Source organism: Haematobia irritans, chromosome 2 (genome assembly GCF_050003625.1).
Source record: "Haematobia irritans isolate KBUSLIRL chromosome 2, ASM5000362v1, whole genome shotgun sequence".
NCBI classification, from domain to species: domain Eukaryota; kingdom Metazoa; phylum Arthropoda; class Insecta; order Diptera; family Muscidae; genus Haematobia; species Haematobia irritans.
In genome coordinates, this window is record NC_134398.1 from 220,029,471 (window position 1) to 220,054,169 (window position 24,699).

General features: G+C 33.4%; 2 protein-coding genes across 2 annotated transcripts; one reads left to right on the forward strand and one right to left on the reverse strand.

Annotated features, from left to right (window-relative positions):
* Window positions 1–299: 299 nt before the first annotated feature.
* IFT57 (intraflagellar transport 57) lies at window positions 300–8,157 on the reverse strand. Its single transcript, XM_075297472.1, has 4 exons — window positions 7,750–8,157; window positions 7,196–7,690; window positions 4,509–4,788; window positions 300–1,343 (listed from the first exon to the last, which is right to left on the reverse strand). Exons 1-4 carry the CDS (start codon window positions 8,047–8,049, stop codon window positions 1,198–1,200), a joined length of 1,221 nt encoding a protein of 406 aa, XP_075153587.1. The 5' UTR covers window positions 8,050–8,157; the 3' UTR covers window positions 300–1,197.
* A 6,915-nt stretch (window positions 8,158–15,072) lies between these two features.
* On the forward strand, window positions 15,073–21,810 carry Spindly (spindle apparatus coiled-coil protein 1 spindly). Its single transcript, XM_075297473.1, has 6 exons — window positions 15,073–15,713; window positions 15,780–15,945; window positions 16,187–16,402; window positions 20,036–20,177; window positions 20,624–20,722; window positions 20,819–21,810. The coding sequence occupies exons 1-6, from the start codon at window positions 15,186–15,188 to the stop codon at window positions 21,651–21,653; spliced, it is 1,986 nt and encodes a 661-aa protein (XP_075153588.1). The 5' UTR covers window positions 15,073–15,185; the 3' UTR covers window positions 21,654–21,810.
* Window positions 21,811–24,699: the final 2,889 nt, after the last annotated feature.

Here is a 24,699-nt window from a genome sequence, read left to right on the forward strand (position 1 = left end):
TGGACTAAGGAAAAAATCTTACAAAATTTTAAAAATAAACTAAAATAAAATAAACGTTTTGCAGAAAAAATATTAGTTCATTTTACTGCCATTTAATTCATAAAATTTTTGAGACATACTTGGACTAAGGAAAAAATCTTACAAAATTTTAAAAATAAACTAAAATAAAATAAACGTTTTGCAGAAAAAATATTAGTTCATTTTAGTTGCAGTTTTACAACACCCGTTTTTTCTGTGTACTTTTTTTTAATAAAATTAAAATTTTAATTTAAAAAAATATATTTTTTTTTACTTTATTAGTTAATAAAAAGGACCTAAAGTTAATTAAAAAATATCTTAAATTTAATTACAAATACAAATAAAAATATAATTCTCCACTATCAGTTGATTTGATCTACATCAAACGCCATTTATAATAGCCCAATTTCTATGAAAATCTCCCAGAAATTTTCTGAAGGCCATTTTCATCCCATTGTGCATTGGCAACGCCTGCTCTGCTTGTCTGTGAGCCCTTTGCCAAATGATGAGATTTCTTGGGTTTAATAAGATCTACAAAGATCAAGTGGCTGTTTGGTTTTCGTTTAATTTGCCTTTGGATTCACTAATCTAAGGAGATAGACTTTGTTTGGTCAAGCGGCTCTCATCTTTTTCCTCTTGAAGATAGTGTAAAATCATGATCAACATCATCCTACATGGCAATGCAATCGCATTGTGTGGTCTTCATTTGGGCTTTTTTTCTTATTGGATCAAGATCACACCAACATCATTAACACAATCATGACAAAGTTCCAAACATTGTATGGCAATAATATTTCCAAAGAGGTGGTAATGCAGAAGTATCACCAGATCTCCGAAAAAAACGCGTTCCCATATAAAGATGATCTGTGTGGTATTTCCATGCAAGACATCATCGGTACCATAACAAAGAGTCATTCTCACTCTATGTTCTGTTTTTTTTTATTTTTTCTACAATTCTGATATGATAATTAATCTGAATTGTTCTTTTTTTTTTTGGGTGTGGGAAATGTACCAAGGGCGTAAATTGTCACAAGGCATGTAAATGATATTTAACAAGTGGTGATAGTGGGTGATAAGAAAGTGTGTGTGTTTGAGTAACCACCATTGTCCCGATTCGATATTCATGAATTGGAGTGTATGCTTTTCTGCTGTGGCTAATGGTTTGAGGGTTGGGATTTCTTAGAATTTCTCTATTTCTACTGATGGTCCGGTTCTTTTCAATATTTCACGATCAATACCATTTACCAATAATGAGACCTCCAAATTTAAATGGGCCACATCATCTTTAAGTTTGGCAACTGCTTTTTTGATAGTCATTACGAAACCTGAAAAAAATAGAAAATTTAAGTTATGATATACATAAGTAAACAGAAATGTTACATTGTCCAATAGTCCAATATATAAAATTCAAAAATACACTAAAGCATTTTAGGACACCTACAAATTGCAATATATATATATATATATATATATATATATATATATATATATATATATATATATATATATATATATATATATATATATATATATATATATATATATATATATATATATATATATATATATATATATATATATATATATATATATATATATATATATATATATATATATATATATATATATATATATATATATATATATATATATATATATATATATATATATATATATATATATATATATATATATATATATATATATATATATATATATATATATATATATATATATTGCAATTTGTAGGTGTCCTAAAATGCTTTAGTGTATTTTTGAATTTTATAGGGAAATTTTTTTCTCGGTGTCAAATAGGCAAAAAATTCTGATTACATGCCTATAATTCAGTTTTGCTATGCATTTCTTTTTGAAAAAAATAAAACAATCGATAAAATCGGTTCACTGAATCTGGAAAAACTGACCTATATTGTATAGAAAATGTCCATGGTCAGAAAATGTAAAAGTCGATAACAACGTTACACAACATGTCTATAATTCAGTTTTGCATTTCGTATTGAAAAATGTAAACAATCACTTCACGGGATCTGGAAAAAAACTGGCCATACATTGTATAGAAAATTTCCTTGGCCAGAAAATATAAATACCGATAACGACGTGTTCCATGGTAACTGGGGATTTCTAGAAGCACTTCTAACGAAAAATTTTCTACGCATAAGAAATGCATATTAGTTTTACTATTATATAACACAACAATATACGGCCGTAAGTTCGGCCAGGCCGAATCTTATGTACCCTCCACCATGGATTGCGTAGAAACTTCTACGAAAGACAGTCATTCACAATCGAATTACTTGGATTGTGGTATCTTAAAACTTCTTAACATCGGTTTCTAAATTGTGAGTTAGTCCATACGTGGTATATATTAGACCAAAAAGTTATGTATAGGTACGTCTACAAAAAATTACGACTCGATATGGACTTTTGCACGGTACGTAGAGAGCCAGAATTGAAATATGGGGGACGCTTATATGGGGGCTATATACAATTATGAACTTGAAATGGACCAATTTTTTGTGATAAGGGAGGGCTATATATAACAATACACCGATATGGACCTAGTTAGGCATGATTGTTAACGGCCATATACTAGCACAATGTACCAAATTTCAACTGACTCGGATGAAATTTGCTCCTCCAAGAGGCTCCAAAACCAAATATCTATTTATCGGGATCGGTTTATATGGGGCCTATATATGATTATGGACTGATATCGACCACTTTTGGCAAGGTTATTAAATATCATATACTACCACCACGTACCAAATTTCAACCAGATCGGATGAATTTTGCTTCTCCAAAAGGCACCGGAGGTTAAATCTGGGGATCGCTTTATATGGGGGCTATATATAATTATGGACTGATATGAACCAATTCCTGCATGGTTGTTGGATACCATATACTAACATCACGTACCAAATTTCAACCGAATCGGATGAATTTTGCTCTTCCAAGGGCTCCGGAGGACAAATCTGGGGATCGGTTTATATGGGCTATATATAATTATGGACCGATTTCGACCTATTTGTGCATGTGTGTTTGAGGCCATATATTAACACCACGTACCAAATTTCAACTGTATCAGATGAATTTTGGTCTTCCAAGAGGCTCCGGAGGTCAAATCTGGTGATCGGTTTGTATGGGGGCTATATATAATTATGGACCGATGTGGACCAATTTTTGCATGGTCATTAGAGACCATATACTAACACCATGTACCAAATTTCAGCCGGATCGGATGAAATTTGCTCTTAGAGGCTCCGCAAGCCAAATCGGGGGATCGGTTTATATGGGGGCTATATATAATTATGGACCAATATGGACCAATTTTTGCATGGTTGTTAGAGACCATATACTAACATCATGTACCAAATTTCATCCGGATCGGATGAAATTTGCTTCTCTTAGAGGCTCCGAAAGCCAAATTTGGGGGTCCGTTTATATGGGGGCTATACGTAAAAGTGGACCGATATGGCCCATTTGCAATACTATCTGACCTACATCGATAACAACTACTTGTGCCAAGTTTCAAGTCGATAGCTTGTTTCGTTCGGAAGTTAGCGTGATTTCAACAGACGGATGGACGGACGGACGGACATGCTCAGATCGACTCAGAATTTCATCACGACCCAGAATATATATACTTTATGGGGTCTTAGAGCAATATTTCCATGTGTTACAAACAGAATGACAAAGTTAATATACCCCCATCCTATGGTGGAGGGTATAAAAATTGGGAATCACGACGTTATCGACTTTGACTGTTTTGTTGGGCTAATTTTATTTTTGGCAACACTCGTTTAAACAGCTGGCGCAAGAAAGTTCATCGCGCGTTTCTTCCATCGATTTTGGTGTAAAGACCAGCTAGATTCATTGTAAAAGCTACCAATGCATCCAGAAAAGGTCACATTTTGGCGAATCGTTAAGTAACTGTGAATGATACCCAAACTTGCATAATATGTGGCCTTAAAAAGATGGTGACTTATGCCACACAGCACGTGTAACGTTGAGGGGCGAGTTCGATGGCAATTTTATTTCACGTTCGGGACCGGTCAATTGACCGTCTAGATAGTGCAATTTAAGGACACTTCAATTGACGCATTGGAAGACACCATTGAAGCAGTTACTATTAAGATACCGGTCGAAATGTTGCAAAGAATATGTCAAAATTGGACCATTTGACACTATCGATTCAAATTAAGATTTCTTGCTTATTTTTAAATTTCCCATAGCTCATAAAAAATCGCTCTTTATAAAGAATTTCTTATGAGTACAGATGCACATCCATTAAGCCTAGGATTCGGAGCAAAGTCCTAAAATAATATGAAAAACAACCGCAATTTTCCGGGGGATAAAGACTCCTATTTATGACTTTTTTTACCATGGAAAGAAAGTGATAAATATATTAGACTTGGTTATCGACCACACTACACACTACCCTCTCACATATTTAAATACAGCTAGATACTTACTACTATCCGACATCATTTGACCCCTTCTTTCCATTTCGGCCTTTTTATTATCATTTTCGGCTATCACAGCTTTCAATTGTTCCACAGAACGTTCTGTTTCTTCCAATACCTGATTATGGGCATATTGAATGTTGGACAACTCAATTGATACATCCTTATATTGGGTAATCAAATTATGCAATTCATTGTTCAAGTGTTTTTCACGACTTTCGATTTTATCCAGGGAGAATGTGAATTCATTGTGAAGTTTCTTCAATTCCAATTGGGTATTTTCGGTTGCCTACATATGTTGGGAAAAATAAATTTTTATTTTTTAATGAGTTATTAAAATCGTTATCTCAAAAAAAAAACTAAATATTACATTAAATTGCGGAAGTGAAATATAAATAATCGATATTAACATCTCGCGGAGTTTTCGAATCTTTTGGGTAGCGGACATTTTATTTCTATAGAAAATTTTGACAAAACTTTATTTCTATAGAAAATTTTGTCAAAATTTTATTTTTATAGAAAATTTTGACAAAATTTTATTTCTATAGAAAATTTAGAAAAAATTTGTTTCTATAGAAAATTTTGTCAAAATTTTATTTCTATAGCAAATGTTGTCAAAATTTTATTTTTATAGAAAATTTTGTCAAAATTTTATTTTTATAGAAAATTTTATTTTTATAGAAAATTTTGTCAAAATTTTATTTCTATAGAAAATGTTGTCAAAATTTTATTTCTATAGAAAATTTTGTCAAAATTTTATTTCAATAGAAAATTTTGACAAAATTTTATTTCTATAGAAAATTTTGTCAAAATTTATTTCTGTGGAAAATTTTGTCAAAATTTTATTTCTATAGCAAATGTTGTCAAAATTTTATTTCTATAGAAAATTTTGTTTAAATTTTATTTCTAATAGAAAATTTTGTTTAAATTTTGTTTCTAATAGAAATTTTTAACAAAATTTTATTTCTATAAAAAATGTAGACAAAATTTTATTTCTGTAGAAAAAAAAAATTATCAATATTTTATTTTTTTTTTTTTTGTTAAATTTTTTTCTATAGAATATTTTGTCAAAATTTTATTTTTATAGAAAATTGTTTCCAAATTTTATTTCAATTTATGCAAAATCTACCAAAAGATTAAAAATTGTAGCAATCTACCGAGCAGTAAAAAATCTACCATTTTTTTGGTAGAATTCTACCAAATGTGGCAAACGTGATTGCTATATATTTGCTAACGAAAATTCAGGCAAACGGTATTATCGATTGTTTACATTTTGCTCTTATAAGAAATACATTGCAATACTGTGTAATTGGCACGCAAGCGAAATTTCCGCTAGAGGTGCATACAGGGCTCCAGGGAGGAAATTTAGAAGATCGATAATAGCGTCGTAAAGAAAATTTCGCTACCAAAAGTGTTTATTGATTTCTTAAGGGTAGCATAAATTTCATTAGATGTCGCAAACGAGCTTCAAAAAGTATTTAACCCGTGTAAAAATTGAGGGATCTAATCAGATATGATTAGATCTCAAAATTGGCCCCTTTAGATATAAGCAGATACAACAACATATGATGAGATAGAATTAGATATAAATGTATATAATTCTATATATGACCAGATCTAACATCAGATCCAATAATATATAGGGACAGATATAATTACATCTAAGACATTAGATCTAGGCCAATTTTGAGATCTGATCAGATCTAATTCCATAGTAATTAAATATGATTAGATCTTACCATTTTTCGGATCTACGCATATCTAATTATATCAAATTAGATCTCTCAATTTTTTCTCGGGAATTGAAATTGTAATGAATGTTGATAACACTGTATGACTGCCGATTAATTTATAACTATTGTTTCTCAAAACCAATAAATTTGCATGTCGAGCTTAAAGCCTGATATGCAACTCTTGAGAACATTTCAGTTGTCGGCAGATAACACGGTTTTCTCAGGTGCTTCTGTTTAGACAATCGATAATAGCGTTGTAAGGAAAATTTCACTACCAAATGTGTCTATGGATTTCATATGGGTACCGGAATTTCGCTAGAGCTGCATGCCGAGCTTAGAGAACAACTGTTCAAAAAGTTTTAAAAGAATTGGAAGAAAATGATGATAAGACAGCATGGCTGCGAATAAATTTGTTAACTATTGTTTTCCATAACCAAATAATGGAAACTTTCTATCGAACTGTGTACTGGATGATCACCTTTATAGGGTCGATAATTCAAGGATGCGGAATTACCAATGTTACTAATAAAGAATTTAATTGACACGCTGATAAGACAGTCGCAATCATTTTTATCGAGAAGATTATATAAACAGTTATTAGACAATATTGAGGATGTGGTTTTTAAACTTCCTTACTAATAAAGAATTACAATGACTCTCCCAAATGTTCCTTGTGATCATTTTTCCATATTTTAATTACTGCTCCCAAAAAAATTCCACTATACACATATATCACCTGTTTTATCGACTTTGAAATTTTCTTGCCTTCTTATGTACCCATTAAGGCATGTCACATTGGATATACATACGGAGGAAAATACAAACTCTATAAGACCATGTACAACGTATTTTCTTTAGCAAATTTCATTTCCACTCGACAACATTTTCCTTAGCAGTGCATATAATGATCTACGAATCCTTTCCTCTTGCCAACAAACAAAAAATAAAATAATCACATATTACCTCTGTTATACTATTTTTCAATGCTTCCATTTGATTCATATGAGCTCTCCAGTCACGCACATCGCTTCGAACATACACCTTCAAATTGGACATTACTTGCTCAAATTCCAACCGCCAAGTCTGTTGGTCGGTAAGTTTATCAGTAACCTGCAAACTATTGCCATCCGTATCCGCCAGCAATTGATTCTGATTGGGATGATGATGGGTCCGTTTACGCTGACCCCATTGTCTCAAGGAATTCTGATTTAAATCCATTTCGCTATTATCATCATCACTTATGGCCTCATTTTGTTCATCCTCTATGCGTTCCAATATAATTTCAGCATTATCCTCCAAATAGTCATTGGCTATTTCATCCTCTTGGGTTATATGTAAACGTTGGCATGAAAACTGCATGACTTTTATGGCCTGTGTGGCCAAAGAGTCGAGAACGAAAATACAATTTAGGCCAGCTCCTCTTATGAGTTTGTTGGGTGTAAAATCCACATTGATATCCTTTTGAAGGAAGGGATGAAAAATTAAACCAGAATGAAAGAGACCATTGCCTGACTTACAATTTCTTCCAATATCGCAACAATTCGAGCAATAACATCATTTGGATCATCATATTCCTGAGGTCTCTGCATATTTTTACCCAATTTTTGACACAGCCACCAACATATTAAAGTAAACATATAGAATTGTTCACCCGGATTTGTAGATTTCACAAAATAAAATCTAGACAATGGTTTCATTTTCAATTCACTCAATAGATTCTTTTCATAATTTAAAAATTTTAATTTTTCCAACAAATCATCTGATTGAAAATTAATCAAGGGTAAAATATTTTGATCGGCTGAAGTGGGGATATCCATTGTAAATTAATTTCTTTAAAAAATAAAATTTGCAAGATTCTAAGGACTCAGTCCAACACTGCAGTATACAGTGACTATATCTACTTTTCCTGATCACTATGACAACCAACAATGTCCACCTGTAACCATAAGAAGGGTTGGTTTATTATCTGCCATTGCCAACAGCGATTACCATATCTACACTCTATTCCCAATAGAATCAAGTTTTAAAAATTAAGTTCGTTTTTATAGAGAAAAAAAACTACATTGTATTGGGCATTTTCATTCATATTCAATTCCATTTTGAAGTCTTAATTTCCGTTATCCGTTTCATTTGGTCATATGTTGGCAACGCACAAATCGTATCGTTGGCAATAGATACGCGCGCAATACAACTATGTAAAAGTACTACCAAATCAAAAGATAGGTGACAGTGTTACCACGGCAATAATTTTTACTTGCCTTAAAAACGCTTTTTTCACATATATACCTCCATAAGGTAGGTACTATGTTCGGTTTTCGCATTGAAATTTTCGCGGTTACTTTATTAAAACAGGTCAATATGAAGCAGATAAATTAACTCAATTGTATGCGCAGTTTCTTTTTCCTCAAGATTTCGGCAAGACTTTATATGAATATGTTTTTTTTTTCATTAATAATTTTGATTATTTAAGGAAAAGTAATCGTGAAAATAAAGTGGTTCTCAACTCGAAAACCGAACATAGTACTTACCTATATGCAGGAGAAATAAAGTTTTCCCATTTATTTCTTATGAGAAATATAAAACAAAATCGATAATGCTGTTGCACAACGCTTCAAAATTAACAGCACATCTTATGGAGAGCGAAATTTTTAGTATAAATACGGGCTTTAGTTGAAATACGAATATATGTCTCATGGGCAATAAAATGTTTGTTTAGATGATGCATGTTTAACGAAATTTTAGTATTCACAAGAAAAGCATGTCTACTTTTGATAAGGAAAATTACATGAGGCTTCTTTTTCAATAATCTGGTTTCGACTCACATAAAAAACAGAAAGCAAAACTGTATATTGACTCGCAAGACAAAGAACAATTGTTTGATTAAAGGTCAGTGCTATGTTCGTATTTCACTGCTGAAAATCAAACATTTTCACGATTATTATGGTATTTGAAGGAAAGAAAACTTATTGAACTGAATGTTTAAGGATAATTCCCGCCTAGCCATTTAGGATTTAAGGTGAATATTAAGTTCGAGTTTAGCCGCTAAAATCGCTAAAGTGAAAACTAAATCAGTAAGAAAAATCCATGAAATTATACAAATTTGTTGCAAATTTTATTATAACTTGACGGGGAAAAGCCCAAAGCAAATTTTCACAGAGTTTGTATTCCTTAAAATGGATTATTAAAGAAAAGTAATCGTGAAAAAATTACGTTTTTAGCGGCTAAACTCGAACTTAATACCAACCTTTACAAATAAAAGCCGTATCCTTTAATTGTTATTGTTTAATTGCAATCTCAAATGCGCTTTACAGACTATCAGTTATTCCGGACGGAATGTCGGTGTTTGTAAAGAATCTTACAGTGTGTCGGATCGATACGACTTGTCGGCGATGACTAAATAATAGGTAAATGTGTTATCGATTCCATAAACATTCAGCAGTATCGATTATGCCTTCGGACTTAACTTATAATGTGCGCAATATATGGGATATGTTCGACATGAGCACTGTCGTCCGGAATAACTGATAGTCTGTAAAGCGCAAAAGAGAGAAACAGATACTTTCAAGTTCGGCTTCCATTTCTGAAACACGAACTTAATACAGACCTTAAGGGCCACTATGCACGATTAATGCGCCGTCCCGACTATCAATTTATCCGGGCGGAATTTCTGTGTTTGTAAAAAATCGACGACTAAGCCGATATAAATTTGTCCATTCGGCGGCGAACAATTATCTATTATAGGTGAGTACTACGTTCGGTTTTCGAGTTGAAATCACTTTATTTTCGCGATTACTTTTCCTGAAATAATCAAAATTACAACTGAAAACAAACATATTCCCATAATGTCTTGCCGAAATTTAGAGGAACAAAAAACTGCGCATAAATTGAGTTCATTTGTCTGCTTTATATTGAACTGTTTTTTAAGTAGCCGCGAAAATTTCAATTCGAAAAGCGAACATAGTACTTACCTTATAAAATCGATTTGAAATTATTCGAATGGTAATGAGATTACCCCGCCAGCATTTCAAAGTTCCATTTCATCCTCATCGCTACCACAGACTCGTAAATGTCACCACAACCATCGCGTTGGTCATATGTTGGCAACGCACAAATCGTATCGTTGGCAATAGATACGCGCGCAATACAACTATGTAAAAGTACTACCAAATCAAAAGATAGGTGACAGTGTTACCACGGCAATAATTTTTACTTGCCTTAAAAACGCTTTTTTCACATATATACCTCCATAAGGTAGGTACTATGTTCGGTTTTCGCATTGAAATTTTCGCGGTTACTTTATTAAAACAGGTCAATATGAAGCAGATAAATTAACTCAATTGTATGCGCAGTTTCTTTTTCCTCAAGATTTCGGCAAGACTTTATATGAATATGTTTTTTTTTTTTCATTAATAATTTTGATTATTTAAGGAAAAGTAATCGTGAAAATAAAGTGGTTCTCAACTCGAAAACCGAACATAGTACTTACCTATATGCAGGAGAAATAAAGTTTTCCCATTTATTTCTTATGAGAAATATAAAACAAAATCGATAATGCTGTTGCACAACGCTTCAAAATTAACAGCACATCTTATGGAGAGCGAAATTTTTAGTAGAAATACGGGCTTTAGTTGAAATACGAATATATGTCTCATGGGCAATAAAATGTTTGTTTAGATGATGCATGTTTAACGAAATTTTAGTATTCACAAGAAAAGCATGTCTACTTTTGATAAGGAAAATTACATGAGGCTTCTTTTTCAATAATCTGGTTTCGACTCACATAAAAAACACAAAGCAAAACTGTATATTGACTCGCAAGACAAAGAACAATTGTTTGATTAAAGGTCAGTGCTATGTTCGTATTTCACTGCTGAAAATCAAACATTTTCACGATTATTATGGTATTTGAAGGAAAGAAAACTTATTGAACTGAATGTTTAAGGATAATTCCCGCCTAGCCATTTAGGATTTAAGGTGAATATTAAGTTCGAGTTTAGCCGCTAAAATCGCTAAAGTGAAAACTAAATCAGTAAGACAAATCCATGAAATTATACAAATTTGTTGCAAATTTTATTATAACTTGACGGGGAAAATCCCAAAGCAAATTTTCACAGAGTTTGTATTCCTTAAAATGGATTATTAAAGAAAAGTAATCGTGAAAAAATTACGTTTTTAGCGGCTAAACTCGAACTTAATACCAACCTTTACAAATAAAAGCCGTATCCTTTAATTGTTATTGTTTAATTGCAATCTCAAATGCGCTTTACAGACTATCAGTTATTCCGGACGGAATGTCGGTGTTTGTAAAGAATCTTACAGTGTGTCGGATCGATACGACTTGTCGGCGATGACTAAATAATAGGTAAATGTGTTATCGATTCCATAAACATTCAGCAGTATCGATTATGCCTTCGGACTTAACTTATAATGTGCGCAATATATGGGATATGTTCGACATGAGCACTGTCGTCCGGAATAACTGATAGTCTGTAAAGCGCAAAAGAGAGAAACAGATACTTTCAAGTTCGGCTTCCATTTCTGAAACACGAACTTAATACAGACCTTAAGGGCCACTATGCACGATTAATGCGCCGTCCCGACTATCAATTTATCCGGGCGGAATTTCTGTGTTTGTAAAAAATCGACGACTAAGCCGATATAAATTTGTCCATTCGGCGGCGAACAATTATCTATTATAGGTGAGTACTACGTTCGGTTTTCGAGTTGAAATCACTTTATTTTCGCGATTACTTTTCCTGAAATAATCAAAATTACAACTGAAAACAAACATATTCCCATAATGTCTTGCCGAAATTTAGAGGAACAAAAAACTGCGCATAAATTGAGTTCATTTGTCTGCTTTATATTGAACTGTTTTTTAAGTAGCCGCGAAAATTTCAATTCGAAAAGCGAACATAGTACTTACCTTATAAAATCGATTTGAAATTATTCGAATGGTAATGAGATTACCCCGCCAGCATTTCAAAGTTCCATTTCATCCTCATCGCTACCACAGACTCGTAAATGTCACCACAACCATCGCGAACTGTGATGGGGGAAGCATATCAAAAAGTACAAAATGTACATGAAAGTATTTTGCCATCACTACTGTTAGAAGAGCCATTTTATTTTTTGTGAAACGCCAAGCGCAACCAGCTTGTTATATTTTATTTAAATAAAAACGAAAATAAAGTTCTGAAAACAGAGATATTACGCTTAAAATTGTGAAAGGAATATGGTGAACAATTTTCGACTTTCCAAATAGAATAAAGTGATCGTTTTTCAAATATTTATCCAGGGACGCTGCCTCCATCGAAAATAAACAAACTGGCTTATAGACGCTGCAATATGTAACTTGCTACTTAAAACTCAACATCATCCTTTTATTAATGCAAAAAATTATGTTAAATGTGATGTGATAAACCGAAAAATGTTATATTTATGAGAAATTATAAATGTTTAATCAAATCAATAAACATCTACACAATCGTGTTTTACTTGACCACAATGATTCTTCTACAATGATCTTAAAATGCACTTTTTCTGATAGTTTGCAGAGGTTCTTATTGGTATTGCACTGATGAGAAACTTTTTCGTAGTAACTTGGCGTGGTACAACTTCTCAATAGTGACGGCGCTTTTCCGACGAGTTTTTGATGTCGTATATGATTGTTTTCGACGTAGCGGGGATTTTCAGAAGCGCCCCCAAATTCAAAAAATGTTGGCAGGGTAGTTGTACAACCAATCTTACAATCAAATGTACATTGCATTCAAATTTTCTGAGCTAATTTTTTGCCAAATTATTATAGCAGCTTGAAATTGATTGATTGTACGTGGAATGTTCAAAATTTTGGAATTAATACGATAATTATTAAAATATTTTCCTGATTTAAATCAATATTTTTCATTATTTGGCGGTTAAATTTGAGTTGAGATGAGTCGACATATCCCTGCCAACATTTTTTGAATTTGGGGGCGCTTCAGAGAATCCCCACTACGTCGAAAACAGTCGTATACGATGTCCAAAACTCCTCGGAAAAGCGCCGTCACTATTGAGAAGTTGTACCACGCCAAGTTACTACAAAAAAGTATCGCATGAGTGCAATTATTAGGAGCCCTTCTGGATACATTTAGAAGGACGCCAATAAGAGCCCCTTCAAACAATCAGACAAAGTGCATTTTAAGATAGTTGTAAAAGAATCATTGTGGTCAAGTAAAACACGATTGTTTAGATGTTTATTAATTTTATGAAACATTTATAAATTCTCATAAATATAACATTTATACGGCTATTACATCACATTTAACACATTTTTATGCATTAAGGCCGGTACTCTGTTCGGTTTTCGCGTTGAAACTCCATACAAAATTAAAAAATGCGAAAAACTAGCGAAATTTTTCCATTTGTGGTACTTTGTTTTTTCGAGTTGAAAAACTGACGTTTATAGCATGGCGCCATTTGCAATGTGAATTTAGAAATAATTTATTTATTAAAACTATTTGTGTGGGTTTATAACACAAACACGGATTATATTTTTGTTCCGAAACTATACAAAGGATCAAAGGAGTAGCAGATCAATTGCCCAAGGAAAATAAAATGTTTATTTTGTAATAACAAGCAGCAACCACCAACTTAATTCAATATCGCTCCCTGTAAAATAGCGCTCCAAGTTACCTAAATAAACACCGCTTTCTATGTGCGAAATAATGGTTTCTATAAAAGTTTTTCGCAAGAATGAACATAGTACCGGCCTTTGATAAGAGATTGATGTTGAGTTACAAGTTGTAAGTTAAATGTTGTAGCGTCTATCAGGCAGTACTTTTATTCCCAATGGAGGCAGCGTTTCTGGAAAAATATTTGAAAAACTATCACTTTATTCCATTTGGAAAGTCAAAAATTGTTCACCAATTTACTTTTCACAATTTTAAGCGTAATAACTATGTTTTCAGCACTTTATTTTCGTTTTCATTGAAATAAATTATAATAAGCCAGTTGCGCTTGGTGTTTCACAAAATATAAAATGTAACAATAGTGATGGCAAAATACTTTCATGCGAATAGTGATGGCAAAATACTATCACAGTTGGCGATTGTTGCAGTGTCACTTACGAGTCTGTGGTAGCGATGAGGATGAAATGGAACATTGAAATGCTGGCAGGGATATGGCAGCGGCAACGACTGAGATTCGGCGGCTTCATTCTCTGGTCAGAAGTGCAAATTTTCGGTATCAAAAATCCAGAAAACTGCTCCAGAGGTTCCTACTTGAAATCGAAATTAAATTAGTGAAATTAGTATAAAGTTATATCTATTTGATGCAAATTTTATTAAAACTTGATGGGGAATATCCCAAAGCATTTTTTTGTTTAAGTTTATATACTTTTTAATGGATTATTAGAGAAATGTAATAGTGAAAAATGGCGATTTTAGAGGCTAAAGGTGAGTACTATGTTCGGTTGTTTTCACCAAAACACTAAATTGGGAGTACAAATATATTGACGATTATATTTTAATCGAGTTCCATCTAAATAATGGATGGAAAAGATCCAAGGAATTGATTGCAAATTATTTTATATTTCTATATCAATTAATTAAAAAAGTAACCGTGAAAACAAGCTGGTTTTCAGCTTGAAAACTGAACATACTACTCAGCTTTAAGTAGAACTTAGTACTCATCTTAAGTAGGTGTTATCGAGAATCGCTATACAAATGTTCAAATTCTAAAAATCGTATAAAATTGATTTTTCACATATTGGCTGTTTTGTACTGTTTTCAGAGAGCATTTGGCAATACTGGTTCTGTTAAGAAAGACAACGACGTAAATATCAATTTGAAAACAGTGGCGGCGCAACACCGTTGGTCTTTTTGAATGCGACTATAACTTATGGATAGCATCATAATAATTTAAAGAACGCGATCTATTTAAAAATTTGAAAAAAAAAATCGAATTAGCTAAAATGGTTGATTATCCGGATATTATGAATTTCACTCGAGATGAATTGATGGATGAGTTTTGTAAACTTTTCGATCGATATCAAGATCTACGCGAATCAAATGAAGCCGACACTCAAAAAATACATGAGTTGAAGAGAAACCTGGAAACAGCAATAGCCGCACAATCATATTTGTCGCAGGAATTGGAACAATATACCAATGTTGAAAATAATAAAGATGATAACGAATTGCAAAAGGCTCTTACCGAATTGACAGAACTGAAGAAACGTTATGGCAAATTGGAAGAATCATACAACTCGTTGCAACAGGACCACAATGCCTTATTGGAGGAGAATGCAAATCTTGCCCAAAACCTAGAGGAAGTGTCTAGACGCAAAGAGAATATATCATTGGATGTATCCAGTAAGACATCTGAAGAGGATATGCAACGAATCCAAATGCTAGAAAGTGAAAATACGGATTTGCTAGAAAAAATGGAAGATTTCCAGGAGCAAATGATTCGCTACACATTAACCATTGCTGAGTGTGAGGTAAGTTTTACATATGGGGACATTATGTTAAATGATCTTTAATTTTTTTTTGTGCTGTTTTCCTAGAAAAATATTGAAATTTTGAAAGATCAAATCGTATGCTTGGAAGAGAATTTGCAGTCGAAGAAAGTTGATTTGGAAGAAAAAGTCCAGATATTGGAAAGTACTCAGGAGCAATTGGCTGAAGCTAATGCCCAAATTGCCATGTTATCGGCTGCCCCGGATAACAATGGTATGTTTGCTCAGTATATCTTAAAATTTGCTATATATTGAAAGTTTACTTTAATAAATTGTGAAATCGATTTATTTGGAATACTATTTATATTCCTGTAAAAGTAGTAAAATTTAAATTAACACCTTGTATATGGCATAATATTGATAATTTTTATCATAGATCATCAAATGACAATCCTAGCGTAGAATATTGCATACCCTTTATAACCGATAGAATATCTTGTCTTATTTACATTTAGATCGTAAAGGAAATTCTCTATTTGCCGAAGTGGACGATCAACGACAGGCTATGAAGCAATTGCTGACGTCCCAGAAGAAAAGTTATTTGCAAATGAAGAAAATCTACAATGAAAGTGAACATGAAATACGGCGTTTGAAACGTGAAAATATTGCCATGCACACAGAGCTCGAAGCATGTACCACCATATTCTGTAATGCCGATAAAGTCTACCAAGGTTTGTATACATATATATCAACATTTTGGTTGTATTTTTGTAATTGCCATATGACAAACAGGATGATTTGTCTGTCATATGGCTAATAAACATTATTTTTAATAGCTGACTTTTTTGAAACTTTACACTTTCATTTTGCCCATATGAAATTGTTTCCGATTTTCCAAATACTTACCATTGTTTATTCCTTTATAATTTACATTTACCAAAGGGATCTCTCGACAACACATGGTCTTTCAACTATTAGATATTTTTCAAAATTTCCAAAGCTGACTCTCAGATTTTAAGTTTCAAAAAATGTAGAATATGTATTTATATTTTTCTTTGTTTTTTAACTACATACTCCATTTTTATTTGGAAAGTCGAAGTTGTAGGGAAACAAAAATCAACAACCGACTAATCGAATTTTTAATCAAAAAAGTCTAATTCACCTTTTTAAAATCTTCATATTTGACTAATCGACTTTTGAAATCGACATTTGTTGTTGATCAAAATCGAAATGTAGATATTGGATAATATCTGTAAGAGTATCAGCCCTACGGGAAATTGATGTAAATTGCAATTAACGGACCAATCATAGAACTGTTACCTGTGCTCCAGTATGTCACAATTTTTAAACTTTCATATCGTATCTCCATTCCAAAGTACGCTAAGTATAAAAAGTGAATTTTACAGGAAACACGTTCAAAGTTTTTTTTTTGGAATTTCTCAAAAACCGTATAAGACATAAATTCACTTTTTTCGGTCTTAAAATCATGTTTATTGTAGATTTGTTTTGGCATGTACGAATTCAAAATAGTGATAATAGAACATGGCTAAAAATGACTTAGACTACTTTACATCGAACAAAGCTTTTTGCGCTTTTTGGATTGGAAATTTTTAAAACTTTAGCCACCGGCTACGTACAATATTAACAATAACTTTTAATAGAAGTGTCCAATAAATTCATACTTTTGACAGGATGCAATTCACATCAATCCCAATTAAAAACAACGAACTCCATCAAATAGTGTTAAGTCGACATAGCGTACTCTGGAATGAGGACATCGATATAATCCCATGATTTTTATGCTATCTTGAAATTAAATTCTTATTGGATCTAAACTTTCACTGAAATACTATTCCGAGATAATGTGATATTCAACTTATTCTAAAACTTTTTCTTTTCTGTTGATATTCGGACGCTCAACATGAAACAGGTTTCTAAGGGTTTGTCCCCGACTTGTTCATGAGGATCTGTCGTTGGTTGTCGTATTAATTTGTCCCAGGACGTGTCCTTTGAAATGAGTCTAAGGCTATGGTCACACTAGACAAATTTTTGAACAAAATGAGTGTCAAACATTTTTCCAGAACCATTTTCCAAATATCTGAATACGGTTTTTGAAAAATAATCCTACCATGATGTTATATATCCAATATGAGCTAAAAATGTTTGGCTGTGGAGACGGATTCTTTTTTGATTTCTGTCAAATATTTGCCCAGTGTGACCATAGCATAAGTCGTTTGCTGAAGCGTAAATTTACCTCATCAATGTACCGCTCCTAGAGTTGATCTATTTCCCGCAGGGAGTATACAATATCATTTATTTAAAAATGATTTTAAACGTGACTGAGTAGAGAGTCACTAGGAATATGAAAAATTGTCAAAAATATTAAAAATGTCGAAAGTTCCAAAAGTCGACTTTTCTAAATTTGAAAAAAAAAATCGAATACTCGAATAGTCGACTTTTCTAAAATTTGAAAAGGTCGAAAACTGTAAGAATCGACTTTTCCAAATTTTGCATGACTAAAATTGGAATATGAAAAATTATCCAATATATTAAAAATGTCGAAATGTTAAAAAAGTCGATTATTTTTAAATTGGAAAAATTCTAATACTCGAATGATCGACGTTTCTAATTTTTGAAATATTCGAAAACTGTAAGAATCGACTTTTCCAAATTTTGATAAAGTTTATATGGTCGATAAGTCAACTTTTTTTCTGATTACAATCCCTAGTCGATTGATCTGATTTAGTCAATATTGAATTGACGATTTCAAAAAAAACCGTCTTATATTTTAAAGTTTTTTTTTTCTGATAAAAAGGAAAAAGTCGAGTGTCAATTGGACAATTTTATTTTATTTATTCATAAGAAACCACTGCCCCAAGATTGATCAGATGTAGGGCAATAGTCTGAGCAGCTGGAGCCGGCAAAGTCCTCCGATACAAAAAAACAGATTTTTTACATTTTCTGTCGAGAAAGGGTGATAAGGCGACAGTGTCGTGTTTATCGTCCGTTTAGTTAGGTCGCTGGGATAAACTCTGCCACTAGAATGGAATGCCTTTATTGGTGCGTTCAGTAGGTCAGTGGTCAGCATGAACAAAATACCTATATTGTGTTTCATGCAGACCTTGATTTTAGATGACGCTATCACACTATAACTTTCGATTAAGTACCCCACGGATAAGGGATTATCCACAGGACCGGTACAGGACTAGTCTCTGTTGTGTATGGACCAGTCCAATTTCTGGTCAAAACGTATGGAAAGGACCCGTCACTTTATCATGGGTTTGCCTTTGACGGGGTAAATTTACACTTTAGGACACGACTTGGGCTCATTCCAAAGGACACGTCGTGGGACAATTTAGTAGGAGCACCACATAGACAGGTACTCATGAACCAGTCTCGGATAAACTATTGGGAATCTGTTTCCTTTTTGGCACGAATCGCATCAGAAGTGAAAAACTTTCACACTATGTTGAGCAATAGGCTATCTGATAATCGTATTTCACTAAATGTGTATATCCATTGAGATCTTAATTTCAAGCTAGTATGGAAATCAATAAATTATGACTATTTACAAATTGCGACAAACTAGAGCACCGGTACCAGCCATGTGATATGTCCGTCAGTAGCAATTTGCACCAATTCCCCGTAGGGTAGTAAGTCACATTACCTCCGTGTTAAGCTTCATCTTTTGTTAATTTGATTCCCCTTGCACAATGTTCTATTGGGGTCTAGCGCTTTGACGACCTTAGCTCTGTTTATCACATTCATATGGATACTTTTCCCCACGTTTTCGCTTGTCTTTCTCAACTGTCGATTGGTTTCCCTATTTATATCCCCGATTCTAAAATCAGCAGATTAAGTCATTACATAGGTCTACAACTCGCACTGCTTTTGTTGGAAAGTTAGATATGCCGTGGGGAATTCGACTTGCAGCCATGAAGGGAGCGGCTGCTTCCTTGATGATGTCTCAAAAATTCCTCTGAACAACCTAAAAGATAGATTAGGTTAGGTATAGTGGCAGCCCGATATTTCAGGCTCAACCCATTGTGATACCACAGTGGTGAGACATACTAAAAATTGTTAGTTCCCTGAAGATGTATTTTCTGAGATCGACACATTTGGTTTGTTTATTATTAAGAAATAAACTGTGGTTCAGTGGTTACGAAATCGGTTGGTCGGTCGATTTCTCAAGCCAGTGAAATCTCGTATTACGAAATAAGGCGACAAAAATTGAAATGTTATATCATTATGTTTTCCTTTTTGTTTTAGAGAATGCTTCGGCAGATTTTTCTTTTTGTTTGCCACTTTCTTTTAAGTTCTTAAATAACTAATTATCAATAAATGTCCAATTTTTTATTTTTTAGAAAAACTAACACAACGAATCCGGCATCTGGTAAACCAGAATGAAGAACTCGAACGTAAATTGAAATGGAATCATGAACGGCTTATGGATTTGGCTAGTGAAAAAGGTGTCCTATGGCTTGAACCAATGCTCAGTTTTTGCAAGTATGAGTTAACCAAACGCCTTACATCATGTGTAGATTATGTAGGACATTTTATCAAAACTTGGTGCTTTCCCTTGGCCTATAAATGCTTTTTATTCTAAGTCCTTAACACTGCCCTTTTGGAATGCATTTCAATCCAATGCATGTTAATAATTTTAACCTTAAAACATCCCAAAGCTCATTTCTAAAAAACACACAATCAAACTAAAATAGTCAGTGGTGGTGTACATTAGAAGAAAAATGTATAGCCAAGTGCCACTTTGTAAATTAGTTATAAGTTCCTTGAAGTTTTGTCCTTTCCATACCATCTATTGTTTAAAACGTAGGTTTAGTGCAATGCTATGTATGCATCATACAGAATAGAATAGATATCAATCAAACATGAATCAGTTACTGCTGTTTAAAAAATCCCGTCGATAACCAAATGTCCTTAACATCTTTGTATAGAAAGGAAACGGATGATCTCAAGAAACAACTGCATAGTATACGTTTGCAACAAGCCAATCTGGAGGAACAGCAGAGGAATAGTCAACAGGACTTGGCCAGGTATGTTAGATTTTTTTGTCGAATGCCCAAAACATCCTGCATAATAGAAAATATATTTTTGTTTTCCTTTTCTGAATAAAAAATATTCAAAAATAGATGGAAATTTGAAGCATTGAAATCACGTTGTATTCTCTTGGATCGCGAGAATTTGTTAACTGAACATAAAATTGATTTTAAGCCAGTTCATGCTATCGAATATCATATTCCCGAAAAGGATTTGAATGAAGCAAGACCACGCATTGTCAGCAATCGAAGAAGTGGAACTTTTGATAATATTAAACGTAGATCTTCTTTATCAAAGACATCTGCCAAAGATGAAAATGCCAATTCCATTTTAAAATTGGAAAATGGAATTAAGCAAGAGGATTGTGATGAAAACAACAAAGATATGGAACACAAAGAAAATCTTTTAAAAGAAAAGCAACCCGATCCACAAGATGTCTCGGAGAACAAGCAAAAGGTTGATGAACCCCCAATTAATAATGAAAATTCCTCTGAAGAAAAGGAAAATGATGTACCATTAAGTGGAAAATTTGCAAAAATTTCTCCCCAAATTTTATCTCCCATGCGTCCATCGCAAAGAGCCCTTTCTGTGGTAGAAAATGAAAATTCCTCTACACCACCCACACGTTCCATACTAACCAAACAACGAGATTTACTCTCTAAAGAGCCTTGTAAAATAGTTAAATTCTCTTCAGAAGAAGATCTTATTCACAATATTACTCCCAAAACACCATCACCGCCAGAGAAAGTGGAAACTTTGGAATCCAAAGAAACTTCGGTTGCTAGCAAAGATGGAAAGTTGCCAATGTCAACCACGCCTGCCACCTCTGCTACTGCAACAACGAGTAGCAAACCCATTGGCAATAAGTCTCGTGCAAAATCCAGTATTGTGGTTCGCCGTGTATTTGTAGGATCCAAGCATGACTGATATGGGATATTTACAAAATATTTTTAACAACATTTTTTATGTCTTCTATTCTACCCATTTATGAATTTCACTTATAGTGTATTTCATTTTTTTTATTGTGTAATTTTATTTGTTTAGCGAAAATGTTTGCCATATAAAATATATATTAAGATTAAAATGAATGTATTTTTTATGCATTTGTGAAAACAAATGTGGTGGGGAAATCAGAGAAGCAAGAAAAAAATAAGGAAAGAGGAGGAGAATTTTAGCTAGCTTGTGGTTTCCAATATTGTGAACTGTAATTTCGGTACATTAACCTTTTCGAAAACTATGAACTGCAAAGCTAAAAAGATTGCGAGTAATTTTCTTTGAAAGACCGAATTTTTTAAGATGATAACGCCTCAGTTAACTCCCATATCCACCGTGGTGTAATGGTTGACATACCGGCCTTACTTACAAAGAGTCGTGGTCGACCCAGCATTAAAAAGTTTTTCAACTGTAGCTTATCCACAAAGCAATTCTGATGACATTTCTGAGTAATATCAACGCAGCTCTAAGTGGTTTTACCGTACTGTGTAACTTCCTTCGGTATCTGCTAAAAGATGGAGGTCCCTTGTTATTGAGCTTAACACAAAATCGGACAGCACTGATTGACAAGAAACAAGTTCATGGTATGACAATGAACTAAAGAGTCTAAGTAACCCAGCAAAAAAATTTGGAAGTTCTTCCAGAGGAACAACTTTAAAAGCACTTCCAGAAGATGTACTCCCAATGATGTTCTTTATTTTAACTACACAGGAAGTTCTTTTAATTCAATTTTTTATAACTTGCTTTTTTCATATTTTTAATGGGTAATGTTAACTTTTTATACCCACCACCATAGAATGGTGACGGGGGTATAATAAGTTTGTCATTCCGTTTGTAACACATCGAAATATAGATTTCCTACTATATAAAGTATATATATTCTTGATCAGGAAGAAATTCTAAGACGATATAACGATGTCCGTCTGTCTGTCTGTTGTTATCACGCTGCAGTCTTCAATAATGAAGCAATCGTGCTGAAATTTTGCACAAACTCGTCTTTTGTCTGCAGGCAGGTCAAGTTCGAAGATGGGCTATATCGGTCCAGTTTTTGATATAGTCCCCATATAAACCGACCTCCCGATTTGGGGTCTTGGGCTTATATAAATCGTAGTTTTTATCCAATTTGCCTGAAATTTGAAATCTAGAGGTATTTTATGACCATAAAGAGGTGTGCCAAAAATGGCGAGTATCGGTCCATGTTTTGGTATAGCCCCCATATAGACCGATCTCCCGATTTTACTTCTTGGGCTTATAGAAACCGCAGTTTTTATTCAATTTACCTGAAATTGGAAATCTAGAGGTATTGTAGGACCACAAATAGGTGTAGCAAAAATTGTGAGTATAGGTCCATGTTTTGGTATGGTCCCCATATAAAACGACCACCCGATTTGGGGTTTTGGGCTTATAGAAACCGTAGCTTTTATCCAATTTGTCTGAAATTGAAAATCTAGAGCTATTTTAGGACCATAAAGAGGTGTGCTGAAAATGGTGAGTATCGGTCCATATTTTGGTATAGCCCACATATAGACCGATTTCCCGATTTTACTTCTTGGGCTTCTAGAATCCGAAGTTTTTATTCAATTTGCCTGAAATTGGAAATCTAGAGGTATTTTCGGGTCATAAAGAGGTGCCGAATACGGTGAGTATCGGTCCATATTTTAGTATAGCCCCCATAAGAACGATCTCCCGATTTAACTCCTTGGGTTTCTAGAAACCGTAGTTTTTATCTGATTTGCCTGAAATTGTAAATATTCTGGTATTTTAGGCTCACAAAAACATGTATCGGATTAAGTTTTTATCGGTCCATTTGGTAATGCCTCCATATAGACCGACTTCACTTCTTGAGGGTGTAGAAGGCGCACTGATCATGAAAATTGCTTGAAACTCAATGTAAAATTTCCAGATTTTACTTCTACAGATGTAAGATTTCAAATCAAGAAGTTATCTTATAATTTTCTTGCACACTTACAAGAGATGTTAATGATTCCTCTAAAACTCAAACAAAAATGGTTCTTATAAATCCAGAATCTGATATAGTCCTCATAGGTGAAATCTTTAAATTTATCTTCGGGAAGATAAATTCAAGCCCTCCTGAAATTTCAAAGGAAACCCTAATCTTTGGTTCATGGTGGTGGGTATTTAAGATTCGGCATGGCCGAACTTAGTGCTGTATATACTTGTTTTGTTTCAAATAGGTTAAAAACAGAGTAAGAATTCATAAAATGGTACAAATTATTTAAATTTTTTCGAAAAAAATGCTAAATCCAATCTGAAAAAATTGTGAATTTTTGAAAATATTTGAGGTCAAACGTTTCTGACAAGCTTTAGAATCCATTAAAAATTATAAAAACTTATAAAAATTATTTATTTGACAAAATATCACAGAAATTTTTAATTTACATCCAAAACATTGAATTCGGATCACACCTAAAAAAGTGATGCAAATTCAGTGCAACGGCTGTTGAAACGGAGGACTTCCGTCCTATGACAAGCCCAGGTTAAATTCATCGCTTCTGCGTCAATTTTGCACCACTTCCGGAACCAAAAAGAACATTACTTTTTGGCGACGCTTTTTTTGCTGGGAAGCCAAAAAGAAATGGGTGACACTTTGCTACGCATTGAACTTGATCAAACAAATGATAGACCTCGTGTTGGAAACGCAATGGAATTGTTAGCGATCACAAAAAGACTAGAGGTGACATCCCAAAGAAATGACTTTTATCACTAATGTTAAAACTGTACCCGTCTGCTTAAGTTGGCAATGTACACCAAGTCGGGATCAACCCAGCAGCAACTACATGCATTTGACGGAAAATTATGACCAATTAGAAATGGAACAAAATCTTATCACTATATAAAGAGATCGTATCTGCTACAAAGAAGGAGGGGTCCGTGCCACAGAACGGAGCAGCTAGAAAAAAGCAAATAAGAAAGGCAAACAAGTCCACAGACAATGAGGTACTCAAACAACGCAGAGGAC